We start from the raw sequence: 24,669 nt of genomic DNA, 5'->3' as shown, positions 1-24,669 counted from the left end.
TTATTTGTTGACTTTGATACCAACAATGTTGAGAACTGACATATTGAAACTGTCAAGAATTTAGTTTTGTTCGTTTTTCTTGTAAACATTGAACAAAATAAATGTAATTTATATTTGTTTGTGTCTGTCTAATGCAGCCACGATAAAAAAAAATCCACATTTTTTTCATGATACTATTTGAGATTGTGTAAAAGTTTAAGGTTGTCCAAACATTTTTTTTTCCACCACTGTACATGTGGAAATGCTCTTACTTTCAGTATTAAACAGTCTCAAGTTCTACTGTTGTTTTTCTTTGATTTGATTTCACCAAATGTTTAATCAATCAATCAGACTTTTGTTTTAGTTAGTTTTTAATAATGTGTTGGACAGTTCTTAAACCGGTTTTAGTGATTCCTGCTTCAATCTCCTTAGATGTTTTCTCTGCTTGATGCATGCCATTGATTTGACCCTTCTCAAACAGACTAACATCTTCTCCATGAGTGCTGGATGTGTTTTTCCACATGGTTGTTTAAGAAATTAGAAGCTACTCATTGCATCAGTTGGGGTTAAATAACTTATTGGCAGCTGAAAAATAATTGCCTATGCAGTAATTATCCAATAGGAGGCTCGTACCTATTTGCTTAGTTAAATCCAGGTGGCGATTTCACATTCTAAACTAATGTTTTCAGTTAATTTGGTGGTTCTGTTAGTAAAACAATAGATATCTGAACAAAAACAATACCATTTTGTTCAGATATCTATTGTTTTCAGGGACCCAAACACTGAGAAATGTTTTTTTTTTATTATTATTATTTTTCTTCTTCTGTTTCTAAGAGCAGAAGTGGGGAGTATATTTTAGATGCTCAGATTTGAACTAAAGCTGGAGGTTTCAGGTCAGTTTTTGTAAAGCGTCTTGAGACATTTTGTGTTGTTATTGGCGCTGTATAAATAAAATTGATTTTAATTGCATATCCAGCGCAGATGGTGGAAATGAAAGCATGTCCTGTAGGATTTTAATATTTATATTATATTATATTATATTATATTATATTATATTATATTATATTATATTATATTATATTTATATTTATATTTCAACGGCCCCGTTTAACCAATATGTAAATGTGAATAAATGTGCATGTATGAACAGATATAACATTTGAGGGTTTTATATGAGTGTGGCGTAAGATGGAATTGATGACGGCAGATATGACCCTGTGTCCCTGTGTGTGATCAGTGTGAGGTTAGTAGAAATATAGGAGCTGGAGAGGTCAAAGGTCACCCACTGAAAGTAAGCATGGCAAGGGTGCAAAGACATCACATAAAACCAAGTTTGTGCAGCACCATGCCTGACACTGACATAGTGCGGACGCCTGTCTGGGGCCTGCATGGCTTTGGGTCCAAGTTGCAACCTACCCACCTTCTAGATTCAAGATCACTTTATTGATCCCAACAGGGAAATTGTTTTGTCCAAGAGTCCCAGAGAGAAAGAATATATGAACCAGACATAGACATAAAAATAATAATCAAAATAAAATAATCTTAAAAATAGGATAATAAGAAGAATGAGGTAGTAAAGAATTACAAAAAATCTACAGTCCAATGTACATGAGATATACATGCATTTATACACAGACATGAGATATACAATAGACATTTTAAAGTGTCTCAGTGTGGATCCAAATTGTCTCAGTGTGAGGTTATATAAAGTGTCTTGTGTGCTGATGCGCAACAGACAGTGCAGTCAAGTCATTAACGTTAGACCGCTAACAGTCAGAGTTGTGCATTGTGATGGCCGTGGATGAATGACCTCCTGAAGCGCTCCGCCCTGCAGCTCAGTGACATTAGCCATTGACTGCGGCTGCTTTCCTGTCCAGCCAGTATGGGGTGAAGGGGGTGACTGTCACAATCCAGGATGCTCGTCCCCAGAACTGAGCGAGCCCTGCGAATGAGCTTGTCCAGACGCCTCCTTGGAATTGGAACTGCAGAAATCGGTGACCATTTCCTTGGTCTTGGTGGTGTTCAGTTGCAGGTGGTTCCTTGAACTCCACTTATTGACGGCCCCTGCTAGCTCCCTGTACTCGCCCTCCCCTTCACTCTGAATACAAGCCACGATGGCGGTGGCATCCGAGTACTTCTGGACTTGGCAGGACCTGGAGTGGTACTGGAACTCAGACGTGTACAGGGTGAAGAGGAACGGTGCCAGCACCGTCCCTTGGGGGGCACCTGTGCAGATACCCAGTTCTGCAATCTCACAACCTGTGGCCGTTTGTTCAGGTAGTCCATAATCCAGGACGTGAGGAAGTGATCCACCCCCATCCTCTCCAGTTTGTTCCCCAGGATATTAGGTCTGAATGTGTTAAAAGCACTAGAGAAGTCAAAGAACATCACATCAGTAATCATCATCAGTAATGTAACAACCAATCAGTGACATAGTTTTGTGCCTCTGTGCTCCTGTTGTGACCATCATCACTGACATCACACAGGATCACCTGTAACAGTGTTTTTATTTTCTTAAGTTGGTGTACCTTGGTGTTTCTTGTCTTTTTTTACTGCCTGTGTGTTTCCCCACTTTGACTGTTGGACTGGTTTCTCATTGTGTTCTCCAAACTTATTAGTTCCTCCTGTGTCAGGGTAACCTCTTTGCCCATGTGTATATATAATTTTTTGTTTCCATTAAAATTCATTTGGCTTCCTCTCTCTACATACTCTACATACTCTACATACCCAATCAATTTTACCCCATCACTATTATTGGACTTTTAGAAATTGCATTCTGTTGGGCTGTACAAATAAAGATTATTATTGTTGTTGTTGTTGTTGTTGTTGTTGTTGCTCCTGCCTTTATTCTAACCATAACCTTATGAGCACACTGAATACCCACTCTTTTCTACAGTTAATACATTGAACACTGGCTATATCCATCCTATTTATTCATGAATCTTGCATGTGGCATGTATAACCAGCTATGGTGCACTCTTGTTTCTATATCATGTATGCTGCACATGTGTTTCATTCAAATGCATATAAATTTCTTTCTGGCTTCCAGCAGATGCCACTTCAAGGCAGATAGATGGGAAAACCATTAAAACATCTGCAGCAGCATGTTCTCCCTGCGTCTGCGTGGGTTTCCTCCCACCTGAAAAAGACATGCTCGTTAGGCTAACTGGTGACCCTTAATTGACCCTAGGTGTGAGTGTGAATGGTTGTTTGTCTCTGTGTTAGCCCTGTGATAGGATGGCGACCTGTCCAGGGTGTACCCCCCCTCTCCCCTGTTGACAGTTGGGAAAGACTCCAGCAACCCCTGTAACTCTAGTAAGGAGAAGCAGTAGTAGAAGATGAGATGAGACATCTGCAGCACTCTTTCAGTCCAGATAGGTTTTAAAGCAGGATATAGTGTTTCCCCTTCTTCTCTCTGTAAAACTCTGAGGTCCAGTTTAGTTGTGGTTTCTACATTACTGTAGGAGTGAAGAAGTGCCTCCTCGTGACAAGGCCAGATGGGATATTTTCTATTGACTTACAGTTTTCTGGCAAAGCCAGAAGAATCCTGGAAACAAACAGGTCCTTTTTAAATACATATAAACTGTGATTCCCAATTATTTGTTTGTTTGTTTGTTTTAAAGCCACTAATTATCCTTCAGCCTGAGGTGAAAATCTCAACTGCCTTCTCATTTGATGATGAGTATTGCTATGGTTGGTTTAAAGCAGACTTTCTTTTAAACTTAAACAAATAGCTCCAAGTGTGCTCCTTGTGTATATGAATGAAAAGGTTAAATGCAGAGAACACATTTTCTGACTGTGGGATCAAATTAAGGATACAATCAGAGCAATCAGACAGAGAATCAAATATGTGAATGAAAGCCGAGACACAGTTTAGATCCTTTATGTCTCCAGTGAAGAGTGTCTGTGTTGTGTTTTGGTATCATTCATGTTGCTGCTCTATGCCTTTGTAGTGCAGCTATTGAGTGATTAAAGTCATGCAGACTGATGAACTGAGGACCAATCACACTACTTGTATAAAAATCCATATTTAGGTTGTTGCTCAGTGGACTGTGAAGTCTAACACACACACTTTGCGCCAACAGGAAATATCCTGGTGGTCTGAGAACACACAGAGGGACCATCTGGCAAAATGGATCAGGCTATATTTTAACAACGTTGTATAATTACTGTATATAGTGCGGACAAACAGCGTAGGACTGCATACTAACATATCCATTAAGGATAAAGTCATACCTCCAAAATAGCCTCCACCAAGTCACCACATGTCATTCTAAGATACATTTACCCAAACTCTTGATTAAGCTAATCAGCAGCTGGTAAATGTCTCAGTATTTAGTATCATAGCAGACTCTGAAATCTGGAGTCAGTGACGACATTCAAACAGCAGTTATTACAACAATGCAGTGAACATAGACTTAGAAGACTACAAAACGTGAAAAGGGGACAAATGAAAGTCATGGATCTTACTGTAAGGAAAGATAGAAACTCCACTCAGAAGAAGGATTATAATAAAAACAAGAAAGAGGTCGACAGTGAGATGAAACACTGGTTACAGGTTGTGTGAAAGAAGAGAAGCACTGATGAATTGTAGACTGTGGGAAAACATCATATGCACTGACTGTACATGAAGATGGATGAACCCTCCTGTGACATTTCCCAAGGAGCAGTTTAGAAGCTCAGCAGTGTTTATACCTGACTCCATGAAACTTGCAGCTAATTTCAAAATGGTAGAGTGGGCGAGGCAGACAGTTAGCAACCTGTGAGGACACCCACCTGCCACTCAAAGTAGCCACACACTTGTAACTCCTGAGGTTTCTGCATCTGCATTGTAGCTTTAAGCACAAGTTTGAAGAATTTATAATCCTGCTTTATTCCTACGTCATGTTTTAAAGGTATGCTTTGTGCTCTTTTATGTTAACATGAAGAAGCTCAAACTTCTAGCCGACTCTGGACAAAGTAGACATATCTAATTATTTTTATTTCAGAGTCCATTCATCATGTTCTCTGTGTAACACATCTGGTGTTGAAGCCATCAGATAGTTTCTCATTAGTAGATCAGCCTTTTACTTATGTAAGTACTATTTAAACACCTTCTTAGTATTACAAAAAAATCACATCAAAATGAATGAAGCAAGAACATAACATTGAGGAAACTGTGAAATGCTTCTAATTTTTTAAGTAAAATGGCTACAGATTTATTGGGATAATTCTCACGTATTTCTAAAAATCCAGACATGATTTACTGAATGTTTCACTTCAACGCCGGCTGGTATTTTATCATTTCCGTCATAGCTAGACATATTACGAGCCTTAATTCAATCAATGCATGTAACAATCAAACCTATGCCTGTATGAGGGTGAACCTATAGCTTTGTAGCTCTTACAAGTGAATAAAACATTCAGGTACATTACATCACAAAAGAGGGAGTTTGTTAATGCAACTGTTTATTATGAAATCAAACGGTGAGGATAACAATGCTAATAAGTACCAGCAGTCCTCTCTATCTGAAATAATGACAATATGTACACGTATGACCACTTTTTATAAACCACCTCTGTGACCGTAGATCATTTTCATCTGTTCCCAAAGCGGATAATCTTAAAATATTTGTAAGAGAAAAACCTAAAGCAGTGATATAAACCTAGTAAAGTGAAAAACTATACCGGATATATAAATGTAAAAAAGAGAAGAGTGACAGTACTGAATTCATCTTGTTAACCTTGCAGCAGAGACAGAAGGATCTCAAAGCAACTCTGAGGAAATGAAGCTGAAACTCATAATGTCTTTAATGAAACATCAGCATGTCTGTCTGCTGATCAGGTGGAGACTCTGTCAACACAACAAATTTTACTTGAACCTTTCACCACAACTTAATTTGGACAAAGTCTCACCCTTCAAGAGGACAGTAACATTCACAAACTAAAGCCAATCAAATGTGGCTGTGTCCATCATTCACTTTTCACAAATAACTAATTCTCTCAAGAAGGGGATCTGCAATAAGGTGTGGTGAACAAAGATGGACAAAATTTTGTTGTTGTTCAGAAATCTGTCCTCGAGAGCTGGAGAGCAAAAAGTAGAAAACGGTTGTCATCCTTCTCTGTTGCAATTTCAAGATAGATTTATGCTTTTGTGTCCAATCCACACTGTAGCTGTGACTGGTCTGAATCCATTTCAGGACTTTCTCCTCCTTCTGTCTGCTAAACACAGTCTACTCTGATGTCTTCTCTTTTCTGCTCATCCAGGATTTTAGTAAAAGTTGCTTAACACTTATTAGCTCCAACCCCAGCATGAAGTGCTTAGTTGTAGTCGCCATTGTTTAAATTTCACAGACAAACTCAACAAAGCTGACTCGTTGTAAACTAGTTTTAGCGGTGTATCCAACAATGCTTTCACAGAAGCATGAATCTAACTTTAGTGAGGAAACAAATGGTACAAATGTGTCTTTTAACCCCTTAATGTCCCACCTTTTTTATTAAAAATGCCCCAAAGCTTGGAAGCAAATTTTTTCGTGATACTAAGCAGTTTGCTGAACAGTGGTTCAACAAGTATAAACCTACACACACTGCTTTGCTGGACTCTTATCATAAAGTAAGGAAGTGCTGCTTCTCTCATGTCGGTATCAGTTTTAATCTTACATTTTTGTTCTTTCTAATGATGTATATTGTGGTTAAATTTGACTTAAAATTTGTTCAAATCGCAGTGGCAGGACATTAAAGTGAACAGATCAAATAAACTGCACAAGCTTATGGTCACAAGCTATTTGTAAGCCAGAGAGCTAGGAGAGCTACTGAAATGATTTACAATCCTAAAAACAAAACATCGGCGTGACGAAAACAGCAGAGAAAACAGAGCTGTTGTGACTGACATGCACAGCCCGGCTGGCAGTTAGTGGTCACCAAACCTTTAGAAATACTTTCTGGTCTGACTTGACCTAAAAACCCTCTGAGAAGTTACAGTTAGTACTAACATTAGTACAATTACAAAATCGCTGCCTTGAGAAATATTCAGCTTTTAAGAGAACCACTCTGCAAATGTTCATACATGTTCAGGCATCCAAATCCTTCCTGTGTGTTTGTGAGTTGTCACATTTTGGCTGCAAGAAAACGATCAATGGCATTCAGTGCTAACAAGCCTCCAAACAGACAAAAATTGTTCTGTCCATCTGGATGGATGGCGGCGGCTGATCACTCAAAATCAATAATCAAACCTGTTGTCAGGTTAGGAGTTCTGAGGAAGGAGGGTGGATGACATCGTGGTTCCTCTGTAGAATGTGACAATTGCAGTTATTTTATAAAAACTGTCTCTTTGTCTTGCTACTTTCCACCAGAGTGACCCTGTGAATACACAGTTTATGCTCCACACTCGAGTGTCCCGTTCTCTGACTCGCTCTCTGTCACTGAGCCAACCTGTCACACCTACAGGTCAGAGGTCAGAGGTCGAGAGTCAGTGACAGACCGACAGTCGTCTTACGATGCACAGGTCACACAGCAGCCGTCTGATTCGCTGTTTGAGTTGTGGGAGGCGGGACAAAGGGTCGGGAGGCTCGAGCTCGCCTGAGTGGTCCATCCAGGACTCCAACACTGGAAAGAGAGGAAGAGAGAGAACTATAGAGAGGAATAGAGAGAACAGACAATAGAGAGACTACTTCTGTGAAAACATTTATTCAGAAGAAAACAGGAAGCGCTTACTGCTCACTCTTACTATAAAATTTAGTAGTCGCCACTTAGAGGCTAACTTGGTACCATGTGACTTGGATTTTATGTGATTTAATTCTGTGCCTTTAATATGTAAAACCATTCTACAGTTCAGCCTTTGGGTCTGATTTTATAAGGTGGAAAACTATTTGTGGATCCGTATCCATTACTTTTGCAAGAACATTATTTTGTTTCACTGACTACAGACAACCCGTGTGCATCCCTTTGTTTTATATAACACTGTGTGCATGTCTGTGTGTGTTTGTGTTACCGTCCAGCTCTCGCTCGATCAGTTCCATCCTTGCACTGATCTGGTGGTGGAGAGACTCGACATGCTCCAGCAGGTTCAGCTGACACTCGACCATGGACGCTGCACGGGGCTCCGGTGTGAGAGTCTGTGTGTGGTTCTCTTGTTTTATGCTGGTGTCACTGTGTGTGTGGGTCATGAGGTGTGCGTCAACAGCGGCATCAGCTGGATTCATGTAGACATCCTCAGACTTAATTTCCTATAACACAGTTAAAGAGGTAAACCATCATGTTTTAGCATCTAAAAATACTGAATGAGTTTTATGTTACCTCATGACTTTGATTTTAACTCACTACAGCTCTATCTTCTATCTACAGTTCAAAATAAAAAATCTGAAAGCAAGCTGCCTATGGCAGGAACTGGCCAATTGCTTAGTCAGTCAAATGTTTTCTGGAGGATTTTTAATCAAATAACATTAGATTTACTTGATAGGAAACTTTTTTTAAAAAAATGTTGTTTATGTTCATTTTACGTCCAATTAACTGCATGTTTTAGGCTTTTAATATGAAGAACCCGGTAGCTCTCATTTTATTTTGGAAGGTTCTGTGAAACAGAACTCTTGAAGCAGGGACTCTACAGCCCTCACACTCGGAGCAGCAGAAGGTAAAAATAGTTCTTCGTTCATCAAAATGAGCCTCATACTGGTTTTCAGTGGTCTCATAGCAACAGCAGGAGATCAGTGTTGCAAATATGAGGAGTTGCTTCAACTACAGGCCTCCCTCTGAGCCAGACTTTCTTTTTTTTCTGTCACCGACTATTTGGTCACCTGAGGTCACTCATTTCTGTTCAGACATTTTGTTTTGTCATCCCAACAGATCAAAGACTGAAAGTGAACTGAAATAAAAAGTACCAAATTCTCATATTTCAGAAGCTTGAAACAAAAAATAAATGATCCTAATTGGCTAATCTGAATAGTTCTAGTTCAGCTCCAAAGTTCATGTGATTTCCAGTACAAAGACAAAGAATGTACATCCATATTACCAGCTTGTAGACGCTACACTGCTTTAAGCAGAATACTAAATACATAATCAAGCTAACATGGTTTATCATCTCGGTTAAATGAGCTAGTATGCTGTCAATTAGCACTGAACACAAAATGCAGCAGAGAATGGTGGAAATGTGTAAATTCAACAATAAGCAAAAAATGTAAATAAATCCTATTCATTATAACTTTATATAAGCATTTAATTACAATAACTCTGAACAGTTAAAAGGTTAAAGGGTGACATAGGCATCTGCTTCCTATCTGTCTCTACCTTCTCCTCAGTGTCGTATTCCTGCTTCACTGAAGCTGTCGGCCTTTCCTCATCCTTTTCCCCAGACTTTTCCCATAATGCTCCAGGCTTTGGGTAGCAGTGCTCACTGCTGACGTAACAGATGGGAGGCTCTCCACTCAGGCTGGATGTCAGTCTCGACCCCTCTTCCTGTCTCCACGGAAATCTCCACAGCTGCAGGTCGGGGTCGGATGGAGAGCTGCGCGGACAGACGGAGAAACAGAATGAAAGGACAACTCTGCAAACTCAGACAGATGAGCGGAGTCTCTGATGTTACTCTACTTACTGTAATAAACTGATCTTGAGCTGCAGCCCACTGAGGACCTGATGGAGGCCGTGTGTATGTGCCAGCAGGTGGCCGGTGTGTGAAATCTTGGAGGCGTTTATCTCAGAGTAGTTCTCTTTCACGCAGGACAGGCCAAACATGTGACCAGATATCAGCAAATCAGGTTCAGACATGAAGCGCTGGGCCCGCCTCCAACCTGAACATGAGTGTTAGAGAGACAAGATGAACACACTGGACAGAGGAGCATTCTGGAGGATATTCAGACCCCCACACACACAGTTCACCTGTAGAAGTTATACTGCTTGTATTGCAGGCTAGTCCTCCCTCCCACAGTGATGGTGCAATGAGGTCATTTTTATGAAACACGTTTCATGAACGCTTCACTTGCAAAATCAATATGCTCTTACATCTTTGCTCACTTTGAGACAAACGGTCTCATTCAGGAAATACTGTTTCTGTTCTGCATTAGGACACAGTGTGACTGATCAAAGATGGAGGTCTCCCATTTCCTGTGTATTTAATGTGTACAAAGTTTTCTTTTTTTTGCGTGTTTTTGTGTCTGTGAAGTATCTTTGAGTTTTGAAAAGCGCTATACAAATAAATGTATTATTATTATTATTATCTATTAGCATAGTAATTGTTCTTGTTTTTAAAGTTTTCTTATTAAAACTTTGGACCTTTTTAAACAGATATTTCTATTTTCTGCCGTCTAAGCGTGCGATAATGTCTAGTTGTTATTAAAAGAAAGAGTTGTTATTAAAAACGAGCTCGGACCAGCCACCACAGACCAGCTGACGAAATGTCACTCGAACGTCACTGCACATTTACGTCACGAAGGAGGAAGAACAGACAGAACGGAGCCTGACTTCATTCTGATTCACTGTTTACATGACTTCCGATCAGTTTGGGAAAAGGAATATTCTTCCCCTGTGAACCTGAATGAAATTTCATTCAGTTTGAGCCTATTTACTCAGATTGAGGTGTTTATATGGAGCAGTTTCATTCGGTTTGGGATTCTAAGCCAATTGTCATCTGAATATTTGGCTCCATGTAAACCCAGCTAGTGTAAGAAGATGTGCATCAATGTAGCTGGCTGTGCTGTTAGTTTTTATGAACTACCCTATCAACAATATTTCTTGTCCCCTCTAGTTGTGGCCACAACATGCATCTGATATGTTTAAGTTTGTCAATGCTCTTGCTTCTACTTTGTCAATTATGTGCTTGTAATATCTCTAAAAACTGCTTGCTAATGTCCATAAAAGTGCCGGTGTTACACATTAGATTTGACATGTACAGTAAAGCTAACAAAGCTTCTGTGCTATACAAATAAGCCAAAAAAATATTTATTATTATTTATTGGCCCGCATTAGACTGATTTAAACTTAACAGAAAAATCTGAATTGATTCTTTTACTAATTTGACCTACTTCCAATGACTGTATATAAAATACAACAATCAAAGTATTAAAACACACAGTTGTAGTTCATACCTGCAGTCTGTCTGCAGTAGTAGCAGATGTAGTTGTGTGGAACGTTGTCTTCATATAAACCCATACAGGTACCATGTTGCCAACACATACACGACTCGCACTGTAGAGAAACAGGGAGACACAGTGTTTTTATTCACAAAGCCATCACATACAGTATCTTTTATGTGAACTTTTGCAGCTACTTGGTACATAAATATTTTTGTTTCTTTTAGTTAACTGATGGCTTTAGGTCAGTACAAAAACTTCACATTTCGGTATGCAGGTACTTCAGTCTGTGGATCATTCAAACGTGTCTCATTGGCCACCATTTTCAAATACTGCTTAATGTCAGTAAGAGCTAAAGTTAAGTTGTTCAAACAACCTTTATTGAACTGTCAGTGGACAAAACAAACGGGGGCTTCTGGTCAGTGTGAGCTACCAGTGGGGGCTGCTCCAGTCACCCACACAATACAGGCAGAGAAGTCTCAGTTTCAAATTAAAAGACTGACAGACCACAACCAGAGTTCTGAGAAAACAATCAAGTCAATTTGAAACTCTAGAGGAGGGGTATTCAACTAAATTTTAAAGAGGTTCAGTAAGAGAACAATTCTTGAAGATCATGATGTAGCGCAGCTGCTATTTTTTTCTGTCTTTCAATGTGTAATTGCCTCAAACTCTCTCATCTTAATGTCAGCACTGCAGAGTCACACTGTTTACCGCCCGGAATGCGCAGACGAGATTGGCTGAGTGTTATCCCATGGCACTACTTAACTTGCAGTTGGTCTGTGTGTATCCTCGTCCACTAAACCACTACCGAAAGCTGTGCCGGTTAAAATAAGTAAAGTGTTGCGTCAGCTTTTAAATCATAACCTTCTGTTTGGGTGTAGGTCCAAGTCAGTATGGGGTGGCTTCTGGGTCCAGACTCAGGCCACAGTCTACCTGTTAGTGAGCTGTGCTCTAGAGGAGGTTGCAGGAAGCATCAAAATAGAAACTTCTAACACAGCGTGTTTCACAGGAAGTATTGAACACCGAATCAGAGGCTGTGCTACCCTGAGAAGGTTATGATTTTAAACTTGTATGTCCTGTACTTTTTGTCTTTGTTCAGGTGTACGGATTCTAGTCGGAGAATGAGTGTGTTACCTGGATCATGAAGTCGTTTTCCTCGTCCACCTCACACACACACCTCACCACTTCACAGTCGTCTGTCTCCATAGCAACAGGCCAAGAGGAAGTGTCCTCTCCACTCTCTGCTGTTAGTGTTGACCAATCGCTGCCATCGTCAACTGAAAGGGGAGCCGATATCTTTAGGTTCAATTTAAGATCTGAACTGACTGATACATGTGAGTATGTGTGTAAGTACCCACCTTGTGTGTGTGGGTCGTGGTGTTCATTCAAAAGTTTCAGAGTGATCGGAGGTCTGTCTGAGTTCTCATCGTCGCTGCTGCCAAGTCCTGACCAGGGGGGGAAATTTTCTTTACAGTTCGCACACATGGAAAATATACGAACATGTAACATTTAAGCAACCAGAAACATATAACATATAACACCCAGCACAAGTCACAGCATCACAAATATGACAAACAGCTGCACCATAGATATGATGGTGGAAAACCCTCTACCTCTTGCTGAGGTTGTTCAGGGCAGATATAGCTGTGGGGATGAAACTCCACCGTGTCCTTTTACAAGTTATCTGTCTGTATCTGACACTGGAGTGGAGGAGTGTGAAACATGGGTTGAGGGGGTGACAGGGGTCATGTGCTATTGTCAGTGCTATATGGCTTATGGCAGGTGTAAACTAAAGCCGGTTGGTTGGGAGGGGACGCCGATTATTTTGGTGCGGGTGTGGGTGATTTTAAGTAGTCTGTTTCTGTTGGTGATGGAGAGCAGTGGTTCCCAACCTGGGAACTGCAGGATTTTGTCAGGTTCGAGCAGTCAATTGATTTCGCCTACCAATGGAATCAGAGTAACACAGCTTTCACCCTCCAAACTAACATCACTAGCCAAGGATGTACTGGAATGGACCCAGAACACAGCCTTGGGGGACACCAGTATTGAGGGTGATGAGGGTGAATGTGGTGTCTCCCACTTTGACAGCCTGTAGTCTGTTACTAAGGAAGTTGTGTACTTGGACGAAAAGACACAACAAACCTCCTCCACTATCTGAAAAGACAACATCATAATCACAGGGATTAAGAAGTGAGCAAGCTAACAGGCCTCTGGTAGTCAAACAGTACTGTTTCTGTGAGAGGAACCAAAGTGTTTGTTTGTCTTGGACTTTTATAAATCACTGTTTTTATACATTTTTAAATGTTTGATATCATGAAACCAAATTATAACTGCCAGTACCAGCGTGCAGCAGAACATACTGATATATGTTGATGTTTATTTGCCTGGGTGAAGCCTAAATACACAGTACCAACAACTAAACCGACTAAAATAATAGTTTAGAGCCATTAGCAATGTATTTAAGATTTAAGATAAAGTAAAGAGAAAGTCACAAGTCAGATGTGTTGGACACGTAGGCATGATTTAAATGCTTTTAGATTTATAGCAATTTGAACGTTCCAAGTCTTGAAACTTAGGACAGCTATGAATCCTGCACTTGTGGACCATCTGTACCACGACCCTTACCTGGCAGACTTTTCTTCTTCTTCTTCTTCTTTTTCTTTTTCTTTAGTTTCACTCTCAGGAAGTTCTTCCTCTCTTTCCTGTCGTGTCCTCCAGTTTTCTCCTTCCCTCCATCCTTCTTCACTTCTGCTAAAACATCAGGCAGTAACTCACTTAGCTGCTTAAAAACTGAGATAACTTGTGTGTTTTTTTAACTGAAAGCATTGCTGTCCTGCCTGTTCCCATGATGCTGTGCTCTCGGTCGTCACGGTGACAGATGCTGTTCTGGCTGTCACTCTTCCTGTCTGACATGAAGTCGGCTCCCTCAGAAGAAGACCGCTTCCTCCTGAAACAACCACAGCAACAACAACAACAACAAAACCCTCAGTCAAAAAGTCTCTGTTGAACTCATGCTGTGGGATCTGAACTGTCAACTGACCTCGCTGCCTGCTGCTCAGCACCGCGCTCGTCCAGCTGCTGCTCAGTGTGGTAGTACTTGATGTGGTAGTGCAGCAGACTCGCCTTCCTGAACGACTTGGTGCAGTCAGGAGCTGGACATTTGAAGGGGTTGTGGTCCAACTCAATGGAGAGAATAGGAGGAGGCTGGTTCTTTATCACTCTATACACTGAGAGAGGACGAGGAAATCAGCGAACTGTACCACAAAAACTGATGAGATCCATTCGTCTGTTTACTTATATGTATTAGATCATTAGTGTTTTAAATCAATACCTTTAATTCAATTTCACACAAAATTTTTAATTCAGGTACAGATGATTAGCTTTTTTAATTAAATTAAATAAAATGTTTTGTTTATATAGATAATGCTCAAAGAATACATGCATACAGAGCTTTGTAACTGTTTGAAATATCTGCTAAGGTATTACAGAAAACAAAACAAAGTCTATTGAACTTGTCAAGTTTTTGTAAACGTTTCTCAGTATCCACTGACTGTGATAGGTGATTACTACAGGACTTCAGTGAGGCTGTTAACAACTTTCCTTTTACTGGCAAGAACAACAAGAACAAGAATTCAGAAACAGGAGCTCTGAGTCTGAAATTCTCTCTGACAGGGGCATTACAGTAATTAAAGTTCTTAATTAAAATGATTGTGGTGCGTAAAGATACTTACATGGTTCTCTACTGAACTTGTGTGTGGTGGGCAGGTGGGCCTGACGCTCCAACAGGACATCTGAGACAGTGTGAGAATTAACAGATACTAAAATGAGCAAAGTATCACCACAACTAATTCTCTATAGAACCAAATAAAGGAAGCATTATAGCACACTAGATACAACAGAGTTGAGTTTCCAAGTCAATTACATTTACTTACTATTACTTATGTTATGGAAAGTTAGATAATGGACTTTCTTATGTTAAGTTATGCTGATGTCTGTATATGTTTGTGTACAAGCTACTGGACTCTCAAATTTCCACCCAGGGGATAAATAAAGTATTTTTCTATTCTATTCTAATATAATAATTTTGATATTTTTTATCAGTGTAAATGTAAACAGTGATTTCAACCAGCTTGAAAAAACACCATCCTATCCTCAAGTTGAAGCCTCCGTTTGACTGACCAGGTAGATCTTAGGTAGAACGCAACTTTGCTATTATTTGTGTAATATCTGTTTTTCGCTACGGTTTACCTCTATCGATGTGGCCAGCAATAGGGGAAATTGGCAGAGTGGATTCAGGTGGATTCTGAGCTTCACTGCTTTTGCCTAGAAGAGAGGCCCCGTCTGTTAGCTTTAGCAACATGAAAACTTCCCATCTGAATAAACTAACAAAGCCAACCAACACAAATTAGTTATGATGCATTTTAGCGCTCCATTAGCATGAGGAATATATCAGGATAGTCATTGAACTTACTCTCATCTGTTTTCTTTTTCGCTGGTGAATGGGACGATGAAGGTTCTGCCTTCCTCTTCTCCTCCTCATCTTCCTCTACTTCTCTCTCCTCACCTCTTTCCATCTCCTCTGATGTCACCTTCTCCCCCACCTCTTCTTCCCCTTTTCTTTCCTCCTCCTCCTCCTCTCTTTCTCCGCCTTCCTCCTCCTCTTCACTCTCCCCTTCCTCCCACCCCTCACTTCCCACAGCACTCTTCTCAGATCTGGATTTCTGTTGCAAATAATAAAGAAACAATTAAACAAACCCAGACAATCAGAGATGATGTGATTTGGTGAAAAGACCAAATTAATATGAACAAGGGTGTGGGCTGCATTTCTTACTTCCTGGAAAGGTTTGACCTTTGTTGGCTTCACTGTCCGAACCACACCATCATAGAAACGGACTGTATAGGAGTCTGGGACACACACACAAACAGGTTTAGCAGGTTTAGCAGCTGATAGTATTTCATCTAATTTCTTAAACACCTGATTACAGCAGAATCTTGTGCCATTTAATCACTACTTGCAGTTTTGTTTGTGGCACAAATAGCATTAAGCAGGAAACACAACTGGAAAAGATGGATGACATAACATACAGTTTAATAAACTGGATTAAAATAAAGAATAAAAAAGCAAAGTACAGTCCACAACGCTGCTACAGAGATTACCAAACAGTGGAAAGAATCAGGTAACGTCTGTGCACTTTCTGATGTGTAAAGCTTTGTGTTCGGTTTGGATAAAGACACATTTTGTTCTCTACCATCTGTGCTCCTGTTGTGTTGAATGTTTACTTTCATCTCTGTTAAGATTTTGAGCTATTCCACTATTGTTCCCCGTTTATTTAACACCTAAAAAGGAATTGCACCTGGACAAGGACTAGAACCCTGAACAGTCAGATTTAAGCTTTGATCCACAACCATCTGGGTTCTCCAAGTACTCTGCTATGACTACTACGTCTGATGTTTCCAGAACATTAGATTAACTTTTTCAAGGCCCCTGTAACTCAGAGATTACATCACAAACATAAGAGCGGTGTTTTCAACAATTTCCTGGTAGAAACAGCAACAAAAAGTGACACCTAAAGAAGCTTATCTTATCTTTGGTCAGCATTATGTTATTTAGCATAATTAAAGCCTGACATCCTCAGGTTGGTGGTGTGGTGTGGCATTTGTGCAGATCTATTTTGGTCTGACATCTCGTCTACAGTTTATTTCAGTTCTGACCAACAAGGAAATAACACACTGAATCGAGACTTGAACTCCTTAAATTCCTCAGAGTGCAGAGTTTAAGGGCTTGGAAAGCTCAGTCGGTACAGCATCACACTTTTAATCTGAGGGTCCGGGGTTCAAGTCCCTATTCAGGTGAAGTTTATATTGCAACTATTAATAGGCAATACATAGAAACAATAAATAGAAACATCAAACTATACTGGCAGAAACGTAGTGGGAACTGAATAAAACCCACTGTTGGCCAGGCTTTATATGGTGGTAGAAGAGCATCAGTAACTTGTCATTTGAGTTAAATTTGTTTACAAAAAATGGCTCAGATTGGTTGCGTACTATATACATTTATTTTTCCAAATGATGTGTTACTTGACTCATATTCTGATAATACACTACACTAGGCTAAATCAGATCATAAACTCAGGTTTTAAACTTTTAAAAAGTTTTAACTGTACTTGCTACTATGACTATATGGTCTACACTTGTGTGCGCACAGAAAGAGCCTGGATAGATCAGTTAGTAGAGCATCAGCCTTTTAATCTAAGGGTCCATGGTTCAAGTTTCTGTGTAGGTGTAGGTTGTCATTATGTCAATGAAGAACTGCAGAGGAAGATTCAGATAAAAAATTTAAAGCAGAACTGGTGGTTATGGTTTCATTCATGGTTTTAACTTCATCTCATCATTTCAGCAGTAACATCATAAGTAGGACAACATCTATGATTAAAGGTCAGAGTTGAGCCTCACCGTCTTTGTTGACTCTAAGGATTTTGGCTGGATAGAAACGACAGTCTGTCCAACAGGCCAGAACTTTCGAACCTGAAACAAACATCTGACACACAGGGAGGAAAATTAAGTTAAACAAAGTCAAACAAAAACACTAAAGAGGAACAGATAGCTGCTGAACATCATGTACACACACTTCTTAGAGTGAAGGTTTCAATACATTGAGTTCAGTCAATGATAGTGTCAGTGGGTTCTGTGTAGATGACATATCTCTGTGCTGAAAATGAAGCTCACACTACAGCGCAGAAAACTGAAGTTCCTCTTATGACCACTTGAGGCTGTCTCATGTTTAAATACAGTCAAACATGTTTAAATGAGATCTGTTGCCTGGATCTCGTCCCTAATCATAGATCAAACACTAAATATCTCCATATGAGAACACTGTGTTTAGTGTTATTACTACACATGTTGTTATTGTAAAATCTGACACTGAATGCTGATTTGCTTTACTTTTTACTTTACTTTTATAATGCATTGTATTTTGTATCTGACATACGGGTTCAGATTGGGAGGGAGTTCGGCCCTGCCTCCTCAGGCTGACTCGCTCCAACGGCCGCAGGTACGGCGAGCTCCAGTGAAACCATTCATCGTGTCTTCGGCTCCACTGACGGTAGTGGATCAGGACCTGCTCTTTGTCGTAGTCGATCCTCTCAATAGTGGCTGCGTACCTGACAGGAAGACAAACAAGGGCATGGCTATCACAAATTTAAAAGACATTAAATATAACCCCTTTCTGAGATTCAAATTAAGTCAATTGCAGAGATATGTATTTTTAGATGGGATCGAACATCACCAAAATTTGTGTCAATTATAGCAGTAACATTCAGTTTTATAGGTTCTGTATTTTCCAGCTACTTTATGAAAAAAAAAAAATTAAAATCAGATGGTGTTCAGTTTGAAAGTTGGTGTTAACTACATCAAGGAATAAACTTGGAATCAGTATTAACTAAACATCTAGGACTTTGAGCTTCTATTCATTGAGGATCTGCTTGGTGATGTTTTAACTGGTGTTTCCCATGCATGTTGCGTCAGCAGCGTAAGTAGCAATTCTTTATTTTCACAGTGAAAAATAAAGTGACTTAATTTTGCATCTAATTATCACTATGGGTTGGGCCAATAGAGCAATACAATCTTAAACAACAGGACCAATGAGTTTCCATGGAAGAAAAGAACCAGCTGGGAGATACAGAACCAGTATAATATTACAGTATTGCTGTTTACTGTGTGTGTCTATGGGATACAGACCAGTTCTTCTGGCGGTCTCGGGCTTCTAGCTGAGCTCCGACCTCAAAGGTGATTCCAGACCTATCCGGAGGAGTCTTCATCTGGCAAACAGAGATAAATACAATATAGTGAATGTACTGTAAAATACTCACATGAAAGTTGTTGCCTTGTTTTGTGGGAGCTAAAAGTTCTATTATTGCACTCTGTTACGCAAGACCTTTCTCAGCATATCTCTGTGCATTGCACCCGTTATTTGAATAAAGTATAGTACTTTACTTGACTGTGTAAATCACAAAAATATGCAAACAACATTTTTCTACACTGATGCTGAAAGATTCACTTCATACGCTTGTGCAATGGCATCTCACTACCATTGGTCTAAAATCAATGACTCTCGTGACTACAGACAGAACTATTGCTTTGCAGAAACAATAGCCTGAAACCCCCAACGCAAGTGCACAGCTGCGTGATCAGCAAGAGGACATTAATGCGTATTGCTCAAGCTCTCACTGTTGATGCGGGTTTAAAAGTTAACTTTAATACATGTGATCGGCTGACACATCATTACTTCTAGGAGTGTCAAAAAATTAAAATGACACATTGCAGTTGTCTTCATCCCTACCTGCCAGTGGAGGTTCAAATGACAGTATTATTTACCTTGCATTCCTTGCCCACAAATGCACATTGGGAGTTGTAGATACCCGTCTATATATTACATATACAAGCCAGTATTTTTAACTTTATCTAGTCAGTTTGTACTCAAAATTGACAACTTGCCAATGTTCAGCAAATGGAAAACATTAGTTTCATTGTATTTATTAGATCTATATTATTTTAGTTATGTTTGAAGAATTAATATCGGCAGGCCCATACTAGATTTACCACAATAACTTGTTTTATGTGTACACATCAGCTGATGACTTTTCAAACTCTCGGTGTGGTTCACGTTACGTTACGCGATGACAGCATACAACGTCGCTAATGTCTCGGACGGGGGTTGTAGCCAAACTTTACTGGTTAATTTTGAAACAGCTGTCACTTACATGGTTTAAAATATAAAATTATAGAAGCGCCTGTTGGAAATTAAAGCAGCGGCTAATTAATGAGAGAAACTATGCAAGAATATTCTTAAACGTTTGTGAGTTTCCTCTGAAAGGAAGCCGATTGGTCCGACAAGACGCCAGTGACGCACATTCAGGAGTTTCATTGGTCGCCTTCACTGTCAGTCCGATAAAACACCGCCCCTCGCGAAACGAACGGATATTTGACAGTGGCTAAGATGCTAACGCTGTATGTGCTAGCTTCAAATAGCAGCAAGAAATGTCACGAAGCGTAGCGCAATAAGCTTGAAATTCACAGATTTGTAAGCTACACGTGCGCCTGAAAGGAGACAAGCAAATGTTTCAAGTTGTTCACGAAGCTCGGTCAGTTGAATGGAGTTGTCTCTTCTCTCCATTGACTGTGAATACATAAGCTAACACGGCTAACGGTTAGCTTCTGCTGAGGTTAACAAGCACAGTATGAAAAGTCAGAGTGACAGCTGCAGGCGGCGACGCGCTTCAGGTCCATCAGTGAGCTGTCATGGGATGGGAAGCCTTAATAAAACTACCCCCTCTGTACAAACGGGATTGTGAGCGTTAAATATGGAAATAAGCAACAAAAAGCTTGTTTACCTCTGAGGGTTCTTCTGCTCTGCACTCTTCATACTGTGATGACTGTAAGGCGCATGCGCGAGAACAGACGTTCAGCGATTTCGTGTTTACGTAAAGTGGGTGGATTGTGTTTATGTTTCCGTCTCATTGTTTCTAGGAGGACTCGGAGGAAATTGTCTCAGGAGGTTTATGATCTATATTATACGTCACTACATCATCGTGAAATATTTATTTTAATATTAAAGAGAACCTCTGCGGTATTATACAAAGGTAAATGGGCAAAACTTTCTAATTTTGGCAGTGACCTACCTATTCAAGTTCCACAAATCACTGGCTACTTCATTGCAATTTAGAACGATTTACTTAGAATATGTCTCATTCTTTCTGATTCATGATATTTTATTAATATAAATCAATTCATTAACTATATATCTTTCTGATCACTGTTTTTTTTCTGACTTGTGCTGCTGTAACATTTGAATTCCCCCAATGGGGATCAATAAAGTATTATCTTATCTTTCTACATTATAGTGAAACAGGAAGACATCTACATAATATATTGCAGAATAAATATGTCTTAAATGAAAACTTTAAATTGTAAACAAGTACAGAAGATTCTTGAATACTTAAAATTATGCATTATGTAAACAATGTATTAAATGTTTATATTGAAAGAAGTATTCCTAAAGTAAGTTAAAGTCATTGCTATATATTTAATTTATTTCAATCTTAAAATCTAAAATGATTGCTCTTCCTGATACAGATAATGCATCCAGCTCAGATATATCTGAAGAATATTTTTTAACTCAACATTGGAACAAGTAGGTTAATGTGTTTATTAAATGTTAACCTAACTCGGTGGAATCAAACTCATTTTAGTTCAGTTTTATCTCAGTCAGGCCAGACCGATAACATAAAGGCATAATAACTTTTCCTTTGTGTTAGTACAAAGAAGTACAGGTGGATTCTAAAAATGTTAACATTTAATAAACTATGCTTTTGCAAAACATTTTATGAACAACTTGAAATTTCTGAAGAAAAATAAGTGCAATTTCAGCACATTACTGCCATCTGCTGTTGAGTCATGGCATCATGTACACTATAGGCACGTATTCTATTAGGCTAATGAATTATTATTATGTACACTTGCTCTGATATGTGCATTGCCAGAGCTTTTCACCAAGGCCAACAGAGAATCCCTTGGACTTCACGACTTTGATATCGTCCAGATGAATTATCTATGACGTTTGGGATACAGACTGGTGTGTTCTTTATAAAAATGTCAAATCAGTTCAGTTTGCCGCTAATCGAGATGAGAGTCAAGATCTAGACATTCCTCAAGATTGCAAAATAATAAGGCAAACAGGCAAAATCTGACTTCAGTTGTGAGCTATAACCCTGATTTTGCAATGAGTTTGGATTAAAGAAAATGCTTAACAACCATTAATTTAGTTTTAATATCTGTCAGTTTTATGCTAGCCAATATTAACCGATGGAGCTGCAGAGCTTTAACTGATAGTCTGCCAACTCAGAAATAAACCTTGAATGCAAATCTCTGATGTGGTTCACGTAATATGCATGTTTCGTCCTGTCTTCTCAGGTGGTGCTCTTCTCCTGTACTGCAGCAGGTGAGTGATGCAACTTGCTCATCAAGTGAAAGCATACAACTAGGAGGAGAAGGCTCAACCTGATTGGTTTCCACTTGTGCTGTCTGATAATGCGGTTAATTGGTTCATTTAAATTCCAGGCTGGCCAGTAAGCAGACATGGCCCTCAGGAAAATGAGCACAAGTGGAGAATTCAGTTTGTGAGAGTGAAGTCTATTCTGGTGTCCTGGGTTTATATGAGGTGGCAAAAGAGTAACATGCTACAAAGGGTGTGTTAACTGATTGCTGGGGGCATCATGAGTCAAATTTCATGAGTTTTAAATGGGTTGGTCACTTACATTATACTCCCACAGTTGCCACTTCACCCATCACTCCCTGATTATTCTCCATGCCACATATAGATTTCAGAGTACAGTAGATAATAAAGGACAAATCTAAACCTGTATGGTTGTTATGTGCTAGGCAGGAGCAATCCGTTTCCTTTATTTTGCTCTCTCTCTCTCTCTCTCTCTCTCTCTCTCCCCCTCACCTGTTTTTTGTAGGTGTGATTCAACAACTGATTCTAGGAAGTGTGGTGGTGCTTGCTGGTTGGTTGGTTCAACCCCAGATCGTCCAGCTATGACCCAGTTCCTACATGAAAAAGAACCCAGCCACCGGATCGACTCTCTGCTGCTGCGTTGCTTGGGTGCTACTTGGATTTCTGTTGTTGCCTTGTTGTCTGCCTGGTTATTGAGACATGTGAACATATAAGTTTTCGTTTCTCAAATTCAACATTCATATTTGCAGATGGCTCCAAAAGATTTTTATACAGGACGTGCAAATGTAATGGTATACATTCCAGAGAAGGCAATTAATTTCTTCTCATTTATTTTTTTTTCATGGAAATATTGTCTAGTAGCGTCTTTGGGTCCTTGCTTATGTCACCATCGGAGGGAATGAGCAAACTGATATCTTGGCTAAGCAAGCAGAGAAGCAGGGAAGGATTGTCCCACAAGTAAAATTGAAGCAAAGTCAAGGATTGAATCATATACACAGTCAATCTGGCAGGAGCCCTGAGATAATGGTGAAACAGACATTTTTTTTAGTTTAGTTTTATTTTGTTATTTATTTAATGGTTATTATTCTGGTAGCCTGTCATACTGTTTGCATGGATGAACTTTAGGATCAATAAAACGTTTATAGTGCATGGGCTTTAGGTGAGTTGGAGAACCTTTACACCTTTTACATCTAACTGACTAGTTTGAACGTATTGTTTGATGCCACCTGTGTTTTTTTTCTTGGATAAAGGCCTTGCTTCATTACATTTGGCGTCGCACAACTGAGGAAGAATTGAAATCTATGAATCTGACATGGGGAGATGTCTTCTACTTCTTCTACTCTAAGTCCTCCAGCTCACCACATCTTGCCTTATAACACTCCTCAACTGTAAAGGAAACTAATGTCCTTAAATAACCCAGACCCCCTTAAAACTAAAGTTTTTACCTCAGAAATGGCTAAAGAAAGTCTACAGTTAACCAACCAAGTCAAACAAGTTGGTATGCAGCTGTAACTTTAACAATGTGGAATTGCGACTCCACCCTTCTAACTAGTTTGTTTGTGCAGTGAAGTTTGAATGACAGTGGGGTATGTTTGACAGCAATGTAGCAATTGTAGCAATGGGAAAGGTCATCCAGGTTAGCACAAATTGAGGTCATCAGGCTGCACAGGATGCTTAGGAAATCAGAGAGATATGGCGAGTCAGTCAGTCTGTGTTGACTTTACGTGTCCACTAGATGGAGCCAGAAACCATGTTATACTGTACTGTGTCTGAGAGGCAACAAGAAGAAATAAACTGTCAAGAAAATGACTTCATGAATAACTCAGTCTTCATGTTAATCCACCAACTAAGTTTAGTAGTGTACAAACCAAAGTGGTAAAGATGAATAACATATGACATGATATTGGACTTGACTGAGCCCCTGATCTTATCAAAAGCTACGTCCTGGTGGCACAGCGGACATTAATTCAAGTACGGAAGGTCTGCCATTTGCCGTGAACAAGTCTACAGAACAGTTTAACTCACATAATTTTTATTTCGTTTGGGTGAAATTGTGAAATAAATTCAGTTCTTGTTTACTAAATGCCTTAATTGTATATTATGTGGATGCTAATTCCTTAACTGCTAAATGTGGAAATATGTCAGACCTGTTTACACTTTACTGATGAAGCTCTTATAAGTCGTATTTTACTGGGGCGTTCAGTTCAAGGGTCCTGGGATCATGCACGCTGGCCTAGTGGTATAGCCCGATGGGGTAGAAGCCGGTGCGCCTGTGCTCCAGTATCTGAAAAAAAACCTTGAATTTATCACCTCGCCATCAATATCGTTTGATGTTTCAAGGTGCATTCTCCACTCCCATTAATCTGTGTGTAATTGGTGCAGAGAGGTGATCACGTGTCGCCTCAGTTGTTCATTTATCTGCTCTGCCATATGTTGCTTTATGTAAAAACACAGTCTTGTTGAGAGGCCTTATGGTGGATCTAATGGCAGCAGTAAAAAAACTGATGAAACTACCAGGAATCCCTTTATCCTGTAAGAGTGCTTATTCATGAGCCTCTTAAGCTCATCAGAATTTGCATACATAAACTGCTAGCCCAAAGAAATGCACTACCGTAATTTTACTTTTACAAGACACAA

General features: G+C 39.6%; 1 protein-coding gene and 1 long non-coding RNA gene across 4 annotated transcripts; one reads left to right on the top strand and one right to left on the bottom strand.

Moving 5' to 3' along the window:
• Positions 1-5,410: 5,410 nt before the first annotated feature.
• Positions 5,411-20,489, bottom strand: LOC125018152 (PHD finger protein 20-like). Of its 3 annotated transcripts, none has more exons than XM_047601890.1 (18): positions 20,411-20,489; positions 18,759-18,838; positions 18,010-18,181; positions 17,475-17,559; positions 15,850-15,923; positions 15,490-15,739; positions 15,267-15,341; positions 14,750-14,809; positions 14,059-14,245; positions 13,856-13,965; positions 13,644-13,766; positions 12,377-12,484; positions 12,153-12,295; positions 11,034-11,133; positions 9,545-9,740; positions 9,241-9,457; positions 7,949-8,183; positions 5,411-7,563 (listed from the first exon to the last, which is right to left on the bottom strand). In XM_047601890.1, exons 2-18 carry the CDS (start codon positions 18,836-18,838, stop codon positions 7,427-7,429), a joined length of 2,352 nt encoding a protein of 783 aa, XP_047457846.1. In that variant the 5' UTR covers positions 20,411-20,489; the 3' UTR covers positions 5,411-7,426. The 3 variants fall into 3 exon arrangements, with proteins under 3 accessions (XP_047457846.1, XP_047457853.1, XP_047457863.1); XM_047601897.1 differs by having other exon boundaries at positions 12,377-12,463; XM_047601907.1 differs by lacking the exon at positions 15,267-15,341.
• A 29-nt stretch (positions 20,490-20,518) lies between these two features.
• LOC125018147 lies at positions 20,519-23,973 on the top strand. The gene is made up of 3 exons (XR_007113919.1): positions 20,519-20,659; positions 21,990-22,017; positions 22,538-23,973. It is a non-coding gene; the product is annotated as an uncharacterized LOC125018147 (long non-coding RNA).
• The last annotated feature ends 696 nt before the right edge of the window (positions 23,974-24,669 follow it).

This window comes from Mugil cephalus, chromosome 1, assembly GCF_022458985.1.
Source record: "Mugil cephalus isolate CIBA_MC_2020 chromosome 1, CIBA_Mcephalus_1.1, whole genome shotgun sequence".
NCBI classification, from domain to species: domain Eukaryota; kingdom Metazoa; phylum Chordata; class Actinopteri; order Mugiliformes; family Mugilidae; genus Mugil; species Mugil cephalus.
Note: the sequence above shows the minus strand (reverse complement) of the source record. Positions and strands in the feature narration are given on the sequence as shown.